At 55.4% G+C, this 11,207-nt stretch overlaps 1 protein-coding gene across 3 annotated transcripts; it reads right to left on the bottom strand.

Moving 5' to 3' along the window:
• Nucleotides 1–7,968, bottom strand: PRSS27 (serine protease 27). Of its 3 annotated transcripts, XM_074322854.2 has the most exons (8): nt 7,560–7,968; nt 6,754–6,962; nt 3,351–3,377; nt 2,835–2,921; nt 2,531–2,693; nt 1,218–1,489; nt 822–991; nt 1–390 (listed from the first exon to the last, which is right to left on the bottom strand). In XM_074322854.2, the coding sequence occupies exons 2-8, from the start codon at nt 6,800–6,802 to the stop codon at nt 97–99; spliced, it is 1,062 nt and encodes a 353-aa protein (XP_074178955.1). In that variant the 5' UTR covers nt 6,803–6,962; nt 7,560–7,968; the 3' UTR covers nt 1–96. The 3 variants fall into 3 exon arrangements, with proteins under 3 accessions (XP_074178955.1, XP_074178956.1, XP_088657453.1); XM_074322855.2 differs by lacking the exon at nt 2,835–2,921 and having other exon boundaries at nt 7,560–7,963; XM_088801327.1 differs by lacking the exons at nt 3,351–3,377; nt 6,754–6,962; nt 7,560–7,968 and having other exon boundaries at nt 2,814–2,922.
• Nucleotides 7,969–11,207: the final 3,239 nt, after the last annotated feature.

Here is an 11,207-nt window from a genome sequence, read left to right as displayed (position 1 = left end):
GGGTTTTTATTGGAGGGGGAACATAAATAAAAGTAACTGGGCATTTGAGAGAAGGGAGAATCAGCTATTTACAAATGTACATGTGGGCCCTGGGACTCAGAAGCAGGTGAGCAGGGCCACGAGGCCCAGGAGGACGGTGTGGGCTGCCAGGCAGGGTGCAAAGTTCCGATCAAGGGGCTGCTGGACCCGAGGGCCCCGCTTCTGGCCATCCGACCTAGTGTGCTGGAACTGCAGTTCTGGAATGATCCGATGGATCCAGTTATAGTGGGAGGTGACCCGGATGTAGACGCCTGGGCGGTTCCGGCGGGCGCAGCCCTCACCCCAGCTGATGACCCCAGCCTGCAGCCACGACTGGCCTTTGAGGCACACCAGAGGGCCCCCCGAGTCTCCCTGCAGAGGAAGCAGAGGCACTGTCAGAGCGCACAGGGACCCAGGAGCCAGCAGGCACACAGGTGGACATACACATCTGTCTTCCTTTGTCCCTCTCAGCTCCCTGCCCTACAAATGGCCCTGCCCAGCTCCTCTCACACCACTGGCTGGTCCTTCCTTTTCTGTCTTGGAGAGCGCCCATTTCTTTATCATCCCCAGACCACCTGCTCGGAGGGGTGTGTTGAAATTGTGTTTTCCTGGCCCTTACTACAGACCTACCGACGGACTCCCCTGGGCGGGGTCCAGGAGTCTGCTTTTCCCAGCTGACTGAATGCACAGCTCTGTGGGCCCTCCTGCTGGGGCCTCATTCACCTGGGGCTGGCACCCACCTTGACCTGGGGCTAGGGGACAGGGCTCAGTCAGCCTCCTGGGCAGCCCATCCCCGCTCCTACCTTGCAGGCGTCCTTTTTGCCCTCAGCGAAGCCAGCACACAGCATGTCTTCCTTGATGGTTTTCAGCTGGAAGCCGGACTCAGCATCTTTGCTATAGAGTACGTTGCACTTGTGCGTGTCAATGATGGGCACGGCGAGTTTCTGCAGGATTCGAGGGTTGGGCAGGCGCTCTAGGGAGGGGCAAGACAGCCGGCAGCTCAGCGGACAGTCTTACCAAGGACACCGTGGCCCTGGGTTCTCCAGAACCACAGCTCTGTCCCACACCCACTCCGCCCATTTGAGTAGAGCTCATGTGTGCCAATGCCAACAAAAAGATTGTTGGTTCAGAGTGGCCCCAAACTTCCTGGGACCTTCTCTAGGCATTTCCCCCATTCTCTCCTCACCCTGCCCCATTACCTTGCTCACTGGGGCTGCCCCAGCCGGTGACCCAGCATTCCATGCCCGTCTCAAAAATAACCGAGGGGTCAGGCACGCACACGGGGAGGATATAATTGGTGAAGGTCACGGGTGCCTCCAGTTCCACCAGGGCCACATCGGCGCTGGAGGCCATGCCCTCATACAGGGGGTTGCTCTCTACCCGCTTCACCCGGGCGTATGTGGCATGTGGCCCCGGCTTCACCAGCTGCCGTGCTCCCAGCAGGACCCGGTACAGGGATTTTTCAGAAGCGCTGGTGGGAAAAAGCAGAGAGCTGGTGTGAGACAGCCATTCCGGGGCTTCAAAGGGGGCACTGCTGGAGGGCAGGTGGAGGTGGGAAGGACTGAGGGAGAAGGTCGTGTCTTTCCTCTGCTGCCAGATACCTCCCTCCTGGCCTCCAGGTCCAGTGCCTGACGCCTTTCTGCACAGTACCTTCAAAAAACTTAATCTTCAGGGGGACACACATAGGGTGCGGGTAGTTAAGGGTGCGTAAGGTAAAGCAGCTTCAATTTCTGACTTGAATTCCCAGCTCCACCTCTGGCCAGCTGGGTGACCTTAGGCAAGTCACGTATCGAGTTCTCGGTAACTTAGTTTCCTCGGCTGTGAAATGAGGACAGTAACAGTCCCTACCTGAAAGGCTTGCTGTGGGAGATGACCGCCCACAGGAGTGCAGCTGGGGGCCAGCCAACTTGGGGTTGGCACAGCCATGCCCATGAGCCTTGGGTAAGCGAACTACTCCCTCTGAGCCTGCATTGCTAAATTTAAGATGTGAGGTTTTAAAGGAATGGCAGAGCTGTGGTGAGAGGCAAGAGCGTGGGAAACCCCAAAGGTCAGGGACCAGGTGGCTCCCAGTGTGGTAGCAGGGATGCTACCCCCTTTGATGAGGGGCTCGTCTGTAACCAGAGTCCTAGCTGGAAAAGGGAGTGTCCTGGATTTGAGGTGCAGGAGGAGCCTGTCACCATTTGCAGGGACAGGGCCCCAGGCCTGGGCTGGTGTCTCCCTGGTGAGACCAGCAGTGCATCTCCCTGCCCTGTTTCGAGGAGCAAGGGCTGGGAAGCAGCGATTGCCGCTGGAAGTGAGCCCTGAGGGTTGGACCTAAAGGGCGCTCTGGCCAGGAAGGCGGGTCAGTGTTAGAAAGGCTTCTTAGGGGGGAGGCGGTCAGATTGAGCGCTGTCCGCGGTACTGCAGCCCAGCAGGCGCTGGACTCTGTCCGCGGCGCCCCTGGTGGGGAGGGAGGCAGAGCAGAAATGGGCGCTCAGTGGTGAGGGAGACCGTAGGGATTTGGCTGACTCACTTGGAGAAGCAGTGTGCCGCGGTGAGGACCCACCGCTCGGTGATGAGGCTGCCCCCGCAGAAGTGGCTTCCGTTTCGCTGGATGCTGACCTGCCACGGCCACTCACCCTCCAAGGCGTCCTTCCCGCCCACCATCCGGTTCAGCATCCGTGGGTGCCCGCAGACTAGGGAACACAGGCAGGGCAGCGCTCACTGGGGGTGAGTTCCATCTGTTGATCCCCTACCCCAACCCCACATTCCAGCTTCCACTTTCTGCTCAATTCTGGGCTCCCCCTTCCCCTGACCTGTTTGGGGAGGTCAGAGACCTGGGCATCCTGTCAGCTTCTGACACAGGCAGATCCTTTCCAGTTGTGGGAAAGACCCTCTGCCCCCATGGGCCTCACGCCCTTCACCTGTGAAATGGTGACAGGGGGAGGGCTGAGATCACACATATAAAGGTCTTATCCCAGGACCTGACAAACGGGCTCCCGGAAGGACAGTGGGTGTTGGGAGGGCCCCACACCGGATAGGTTACCCCAAGGGAGTCTGTTATTATTACAGCAGAATGATCTTCAGATTTTATCCTTAGCTTCTTTCCTGTCACTTTTTCTTGCCCCCATCTCTGTGCTTCATGCCTCAATGGTCCTCTTGTCCTGTCTGCACCCTGTATCAGACCTTCCTCGTGCCTGGGCTCCAGTTCGGCAACTTTTCCTTTGAGATTCCCCACGCCCCACCCATTGATTCTGGGTCTCCTTTCCGGTGTGTGTGAGAACCTCTGGCCAATCCTGCAGCTCTCAGACAAACCCATTCCCATCCCCCCACCCAAGGGCTTTGTTGCTTACCACTCGATGCCTTGGCTCCCTGAGTCCCTGGAAGGGAGCAAAGATGGGGTGATCAGTTAACTTTGCCAAAGCCAGGGTCTGCTGCTCCCCTCCCCACCACCCAACGTGGGGCCCTCCTCTACTCCGTACCCAGCCCCGCGAGGATCTCAGGACAGTCCACAGAGGGACCCAGCAGGAGAGGCCACGGGGCCTTCAGTTTCCCCACAGCCTTTCCCTTCAAGGTCTACAGGCCCACGCCTATGGGCCAGAGCTTATCTGCAAGGGCGGACAGACTCCTTCCCAATACAGGGAGCCAATCAAGAGGTGCCAGTGAATGGAACCCTGTCATGACTTGACTCTCCTGCGTGGGGCTGGATGGTTCCTCTCATCCCCGCAGCGGTCTCTTCCTCTACTCTCCATATCGATCCTTGGCTAAAGCTCTGGGGAGGATCCAGACTTCAGCCCTGGTACTGCGGGGTCTGCATTTCCCCCACCAGACAGCCTGGACCTGGGATAAAGGCAGAAGCCCCGGTGCTGCCTCTGCATTTTAGAGGTCTGGGGCTTCTCACACAGTCTGTTCGGAGGAGCACGTCTCCAATCTATCCTCAATCCTGAGGCTACAGCCCAGCCCCACAGGTCTCTCTCGTCTCGGGGGGAATAGAGAGAAGCCAGCCAGGGGTCATCATGGGTCGGTCTTCCCAAGATTCCAGATTCCCAAGAGCTGCACCCTTTCAGGCATTCCAGCATGCTCTGCAGTTGGAGCTCATGACCCCCTGCTGGGTTATGGTGCCTTGGGGTGGGGAGTTGAGGAGCCAGGCAGAGGGATGGGAATAGGGCGTTCTGAGATCCCATCTCTCCGGGATCCATTGCCCCCCTCCCATCTCTGCACACAGGCATAGGACCTGCTAAGAGGCCTTGACAGGAACGCCCACCCCTGGCTTGAGACCCCTTGAGACCCCAACCAGGGCAACAGTCCCCAGTCCAGTGCCAGCAGCACTCTGGAAATACCTGCTCCTCCAGTAAGAGGTGCCCCCACCCAGCATATCTGGTTCGTTATGGGCAGATCTGATCAGAGCTAGGGTAGGGGGTTATGGACCTTAGCCCTCAGCATTTCACCTATGCCCCAACCCCTTTTGGGGGCCCAGAGAGTGGGACAGCTGCTTCTAAACCTGTCTTCACTCTGACCAGAAGAGGTAACCAGGTCCCAAGGCGGTGAGGGGCCCTGGGGGAGGGGCAAGCACCTTCATGGGGTGCCCAAGGACCCTGGAGGTTTTTACAGGATCCCCATTCTTCCAGCCGGACTCTCAGTCCGAGAGGGTGCAGGAAAGCAGTGAGCGACAGGAGCTGTGGATGTGGCAAGAGGAGGAAATGGACACTGGGGGGCTGAGGAGGCACAAGCAGGATGGCCACGCTTCAAAGTAGGGGTGTTAAGCAGAAGTGTGGGGGCAAGGGTGGAGTCAGCCCAGGCCAGTGACGGGAACAGGAAGTCTGTCCTGGACATTCTGCTCATGGATTTGTGTTTACAAGCTGCCCTTTGAAATGCAAATGGCCCCTGAGAGGGCTGTCCCTCCAGCCCCTTCATCTTAGTACAATTTAGATTGATAACACCCGACCCCTGCCCTTGGCTCCATGCTCTGGTTTACCCATCTGTACTCGCCAGCACTAACGTACTTACAGGCTTGTTCCCTCCATGGGGGAATTTTCTAGAGCCTTGTCCTGGTGCTCCCCACAGTCAGCTCCCTTCCCATACACGCAGATGGATCCATGGTCCACACTCCCAGGATCAATTGTGGTCTGCCAGGCCCCCCTTGAGGCTTTGCAGGCTTCTTCACCCCAGCTTTCCTCACCTCTGGCCTCTGAGGGTTTGCTCACAACACCCCTCTTCTGGCGGCCCGTTCCTCCCCATCTCTATAGGTCCAAATCTTCAGGCCATAATCCAGATCAAGGCCTAACTGAAATGTTGGCTCCTCTAGGCAGCCCTCCTTGCTTGCACTGTCCATTTGAGAAGCTGGCTCCCTCTCCTGAGCTCTTGGTTTTCCCTCCATACCTCACAGAGCTCTGCCCACCTTGATCACCCTGGAAGTAAAATGGCTCATCTCACCTATGGGCTCAGAAGCTCCTTGAAGGCAGAGCCCACATGCAGAGGCCTGAGCCCAGGGAATGTAGAGGGCAGAAGGACAGCGGCTGTGGAGACCTGGGCTCTGCCTTCAAGGAGCTTCTGGGCATCCTGTCAGGGGCTGGGTGAGCCAGGCAAGGGATAAGGCCCCTCATTTGGGCCCAGGGCCTATGCTCCTGTAGCTGGTGGGGGGTGGGGGGGTGGAGAGGAAGGGGCTCAGCTGGTGGGAATTGGAGAAGCCTAAGCCTCCAGGAGGAAGAGCTAGAGGTGGGGTGAGGATGGCATTGAAGTAGTCAGACCTCTGGTCACAGCTGTTTGTGAGTCAAATGCAGGCAGCTGTTTCTACTTTGGCAATGACCTTGATTATTTAAACTCATGGAGCGATCCTGGTGTTATAACCCCTGGCCCTCAAAGGACATTGTTATCCTCGTGCCAGGAGGTCAGGAGGGGAACCCAGGGAGGCTGGCCCTTCGTGGTACCCCACAGAAGTTCCACTTTGGTGCCCTCCAACCCCTGGGAGGAAGCCTGGAGCCACAGCCAAGTTGCAGCCTGGGGTGACTTGGCTTGGCCCTGGGAGGTAATTTGAGGACAGGGAAGTGAGGTGGTGGCCGGGCTGGCCAGGCTGGCCCAGGAATGCAGGAAGGTTTCCCTGGTAGAGAGCAGCCCGCCCTGCCAGGAGCGGCAGGGCAGGTGGGGCTCCTTGCTGGTACCTGCTGACGCTGACCCAAGATTGGAAGACGGGACAGGGGTGCAGGGCCTGTTCCTCCCCATACACTCTCTCTCTAGTGGCAGCAGAAGCCTCCACCCCTGGCCCCCACTCCCCCCCTTGCACCCTACTGAGTTCCCGTCAGCCTCCTGGGGCACCCAGGCTCAGGCAGCAACTTGGCCACCCCTCCGGGAGCCCAGCTGACGGTACTCCAGGGATCTGGAACCCAGCAGCCCCTGAGTTCAGGTTCTGCGTACGTACAGCCTGTGTCTTCTTCTAGCGGATAGGGAGAGGCCAGGTGAGAAGAAGCAGAGGTCCAGAGCTTGGCCCATAAGCTTCCAGGCAAAGTAGAGGGAGAAGAGCAAAGCCCCTGCCCAGATCGCTGCCTGAGGTCCTCTCTGGCCTGCGCCCACACCGCATCCTACCTTCCCCAAGTGGGATATCTGGACCTTCTGGAGGCCCCCCCACTGGGGTGGGGAGGGGAAGCCTATGCCGCAGCCCCAGGCCTGGCCAGGAAATTGGGGCTTGCTAGAGCTCCAGGCAGGACAGAGGGGGCCCCTCTGGGAGGGAAGGACCAACTTCCTGCAACATTCAGGACTCACCAAACCGCAGCAGCAGTAGAAGCAGGGTCATGGCCGGCAGCCGCCTCATAGTCTCACACCTGGTTGGGACACTGGGCCGGGAAGAGTGGTGGCAGGAGCTCCTGGATCACTAGAGTGAGGTGCTGGCCTCCATGAAATGGGGTTTTATGCTGAAGGTGAGTGTCTGCTTGGCTATGCTGCCCAACCTGTCAGCCCAGCCCGCCCAGCTCCTGTTGGCAGGAAGGAGGCACCTCAGAACCCCAACTCCTCCATGACCTGGCCCTGAACCCCAAGGGGCCAGACCCCTCACCCTAATGCACCGTAGGGTCTTGGGGCCAGGGTGCACCTGTCCCATTAGCACGCCTGTGACCTGGGGTTCTGCCTACAACCATGAACTGACCACAGACACCTCCCAACTGGCCACAAGCTTTATGTAAGCTGACTGCAGTCCACCAGTCAGACCATCCCTGTTTCATTCATTCATATTTATTGAGCACCTATCACCAGGCATCAGAGCCAGAGTCCTGGTTGTGGCTTACACGAATGGGGGGGGAGGGTGAGGGAAAGCGGAGGGGCGGCGGTGCTGGGAAAAGTACAGGTCAGTGGTGCTCATGGAACAAAGAAGAGCTGGAGAAGTAATCAGAACGTGTTGAGGGGCGGTCCCCAGTGTCTCTCACGGGCCCTCACCCCAGGAAACTGGGTCCCAGGAGTCCCCACCAAAAGGTGCTGTCCAAATAACCGCCCCAGGGTGGCCCCAACGCCCATCCTCAGGGCTGCACCCTTCTCCTGGGGCCGGGGGCGGGTTGGGGGAAGGGGCTTCCTGGAACCTGCGGGCCGGGGCGGGCGGGGCGGAAGCTGGTTCTGGGAAGGTCCGGACGACCGTCCGGGCGTCCCTGCCCTGGGCGTGGCGGGCCGGGCTCCTGGACTTGCGGCTGCAGCGGCGGAAGCAGCTCCGGGAGGAGGTTATTTGGGCCACGGGGATGACGTCAGAGCCGGAGTCCGGTCTGGGGCGGCCCCACCCCTCTCAGGCCACGGGGTCAGGGTGGGGGTGAAGCCCTAGACAAGGTTCGGCGATCCCGCCAGGCCGGGGATGGGGGCTCTGGATGGCAGGCAGAGGCCTGCCTGGGTTTCCCTGCCTGCACAGAGGGTGCGCATGTGGATAGGGTGTGCTGTGGTATGCCGCAGGAGGTAGGGGAGCCGGCAGCCCCCCCGCCCTCTGGCCTAGACCTTGGCGGGTGTTCTTCGTCAGCGCAGGCGGCCCTCTAGCGGCCAGCAGCAACAGCAGCAGCAGCGTGGGGTTGACAGGGCAGGATGCGCGGGGCGAAGGTCCCCTCTTCTCCAGCGAGAAGTGCTCACCCTCAATTCGGACCTGCCACCCAGGTGCTGGCCCGCCCTCTCCCGCCCCCTGCCACCTTGTCCCTCTTCCGCACCCCACCAGCGTTGTCCCTGGAGTTCCCTGTGGGCTGTCTGGGCGAGCTGCAGGGAGTGAGGGAGCGCAGAGTGTGGGAAGGATTCCAGACTCACTCCTTCGTTCATTCGTTGTTCGTTCATTCCTTCGTTCTATAAGTGTTTTTTGAGCACATTTAGTGCCCATAGCTGTTCCAGTTATGGGAAATACCGAGGTGAACAAAACAGTCCTCAGCTTACGGTGTCCTCAATTACGGCAACACATAATTAAAGGGTGAAATGTTTAATCACAAACTGGGAAGTATTTCAAAACGTCTGGGGGACTGCATTCCTCCAGGCCCCGGCTGATCAATTGCCCCATCTCAGAGATGGTTCAGACTCTTTTCAGGTAACTGCTTCCTCTTAGATGCCTTTCTCATTTTCTCTGCTTTTTTTTTTTTTTATGCCAATTCTAAGGGCAGCTCTGCCTTATTTATAGTCAAGCAAGCAACAAAAGTCAAGATGTGATCAGAAAGCGAGGATGCCAGAGAAAGTCGTGCTCTGAGGACGTGCTCTGAGGTAGTCACTCCGGTGACTAAGGAAAGAGCAGCCCAGGTTTAACCCACACCCTTGGGCCTGGAGCCTGGAGCCTGGAACACCAGGGCTGAGCCAGGAGCTGGGCAGGGGTGCGGTGCGGGCAGGAAACCAGGTCCCTTCCTCACCGTGTCCATCAAACAAATGAAGAGAATTGGAATCCAGAGGAATTCAATGACTTAAATGTTTTTGTTTTGTTTTGTTTATTGGGGAATGTTGGGGAACAGTGTGTTTCTCCAGGGCCCATCAGCTCCAAGTCATTGTCCTTCAATCTAGTTGTGGAGGGCGGAGCTCAGCTCCAAGTCCTGTTGCCGTTTTCAATCTTAGTTGCAGCCCACCATCCCATGCGGGAATTGAACTGGCAACCTTGTTCAGAGCTCGCGCTCTAACTGAGCCATCCAGCCATCCCCTTAAATGTGTTTTTAAGAAGTCAATCCCAAACAGAGAGAGCGAGAGGAAGTCAATCCCACAGAGAGAGAGAGAGAGAGAGAGAGAGAGAGAGAGAGAGAGAGAGCGAAGAAAAAGAAAAAAAGTCAATCCTTTCTAAAAAAAAATAGACATTTATCAACTCTGGAAGAGGACATGTTTTCTAATGTTGGAAATCATAGTGCATATCACAAATAAGAAGAGATGTGCCCAGTAAGCTAAAAACTACAAGCAAAATTGGTTACAAAATCAAAAGGCAAACAATGGGAAAAATATTTGCAGGATACGAGGTCTGACAATTAAGTTCGTGCGAACTCATCCTACTAGAAAAAGTGCTACGTACCTCATTGCTAAATATTACTATAGTCTCCTTCAAAGTACTCCCCTGGGGAAGCTATGCACCAATGCCAGTGCCTAGTCTACTCTTCAAAGCAACGTTGGAACTCTTTTCTGGAATGGCCATCAGAGCTATCGTATTACCCTTGATTTTCTGAATGTCATCAAAATGTCTTCCTTTCAATATTTCCTTTATCTTCAGGTAAAGAAAGAAGTCACTGGGGGCCAGATCAGGTTAGTAGGGAGGGTGTTCCAATACAGTTATTCATTTACTGGCTAAAAACTCCCTCACAGACAGTGCTGTGTGAGCTGGTGCATTGTCGTGATGCAAGAGCCAGGAATTGTTGGTGAAAACTTCAGGTCGTCTAACTTTTTCACGCAGCCTTTTCAGCACTTCCAAATAGTAAACTTGGTTAACTGTTTGTCCATTTGGTACAAATTCATAATGAATAATCCCTCTGATATAAAAAAAAAGGTAGCAACGTCGTTGCAACTAGTTCTCGAACTTAATTGTCAGACCTCATATGTGGCAAAGTACCAACATGGTTGTTATTCAAAGTGCTCAAGAAATTGATCAGAAAAACACTGAGATTCTAAAGATGCAATGAACTAAGGACACTGACAAGTCACCAAAGAGGAAATCAATTTGGTTAATAGACTTACTGGGAGAAGTTCAGCCTCGGTAATTAAATGAATGCAAATCAAAGCCACAGCAGAGAGATGCTGGTTCTCCTGTATGGAGTTAGCACCATGCTGGAGGAATGCTGTGGGGAAATGGTTGTGGGGAAATGGGCCAGCTGATGGGCATGTAACTGGCACAGCCCTTTAGTAAATCAGTTTGCCAGTCTGTGGCTTCAGCTTTTTGAAATTTTGATTCCCTTTGACTCAATGACTTCACCACTGGATGTCTAGCCTAAGAGAATAATGTAGAAAAAGCATTATTACCAGAGGCATTAGTGGCCAGGTTATTTATATTCGCAAAGCAAACAAAAAAACAACAAACAAAACACTAGTTGGGTGTTGGTAAATAAAACATCCTCTGAATAGAATTCATAAAAATGACATTTGCATGAAGAAGGGGAAATGAAAACAGGACAGGTGTGAACATTTGTAGAAAGTATAATAGCTGTGAAAAAAACACACACGTTAATTTCAAAGGAACAGCAGCAACATCCAAAAGGAAAGGTGACAGAATGTTTAGCAATGACCAGCTGGACTGGTTCCGTACTCATGTGGATTTCTTTCAAAAGCAGGTGATAGGAACTTAGACTAACACAATGGGTGTTCCTGGGCCCTTTGGTCCTGGTTGGTGGAACCGTTCATAGAACCTTCCTGCAATGCTCCAGTTGAAGTGTGAGCCTGATCCAGGGTGGTGCTGACAGCCTCCCTTCTAATCCCCAGGATACTCTGCCTTTCTCTGGTACTGATTGCATTCTTTAATCCCCAAGGTGACTCCCAAAGCTGGGAAAGTGGCCGCCAGCTGGAGTCTCTTCCTTAAGGAATGCCAACTAAGAGGACCAGAGCTCCTCCTCTGTCTCTATCTGTAGAGAGATTGTTCATTTAGTATGAACGACAGGGAAGCACATTAACTGGCCTCGGTTGACTCTTGGCTTTATGATTGGCCCAGACTGGTCACATGGCCACCATGGGGCCACAGTGCAGAGTTTGTTAACAGAAAAGAGGAGAAGGGAAAGATGCTGGTCAGTAAGAAGCAATAAGCACCACACTCTCAG

The sequence above is a fragment of the Rhinolophus sinicus genome, chromosome 10 (genome assembly GCF_057876585.1).
Source record: "Rhinolophus sinicus isolate RSI-liver-muscle chromosome 10, RSI-T2T, whole genome shotgun sequence".
NCBI classification, from domain to species: Eukaryota; Metazoa; Chordata; class Mammalia; order Chiroptera; family Rhinolophidae; genus Rhinolophus; species Rhinolophus sinicus.
This window is presented reverse-complemented; position numbering and strand designations above follow the sequence as displayed.

Coding starts and splice junctions, on each gene's coding strand:
- PRSS27 (XM_074322854.2), bottom strand. CDS start 6,802: ATGAGGCGGCTGCCGGCCATGACCCTGCTTCTACTGCTGCTGCGGTTT. Junction 2,694..2,834: donor GAAGCTGACAGGATGCCCAG/GTCTCTGACCTC, acceptor TGTGTTCCCTAG/TCTGCGGGCACCCACGGATG. Junction 1,490..2,530: donor GCGGCACACTGCTTCTCCAA/GTGAGTCAGCCA, acceptor TTTTCCCACCAG/CGCTTCTGAAAAATCCCTGT.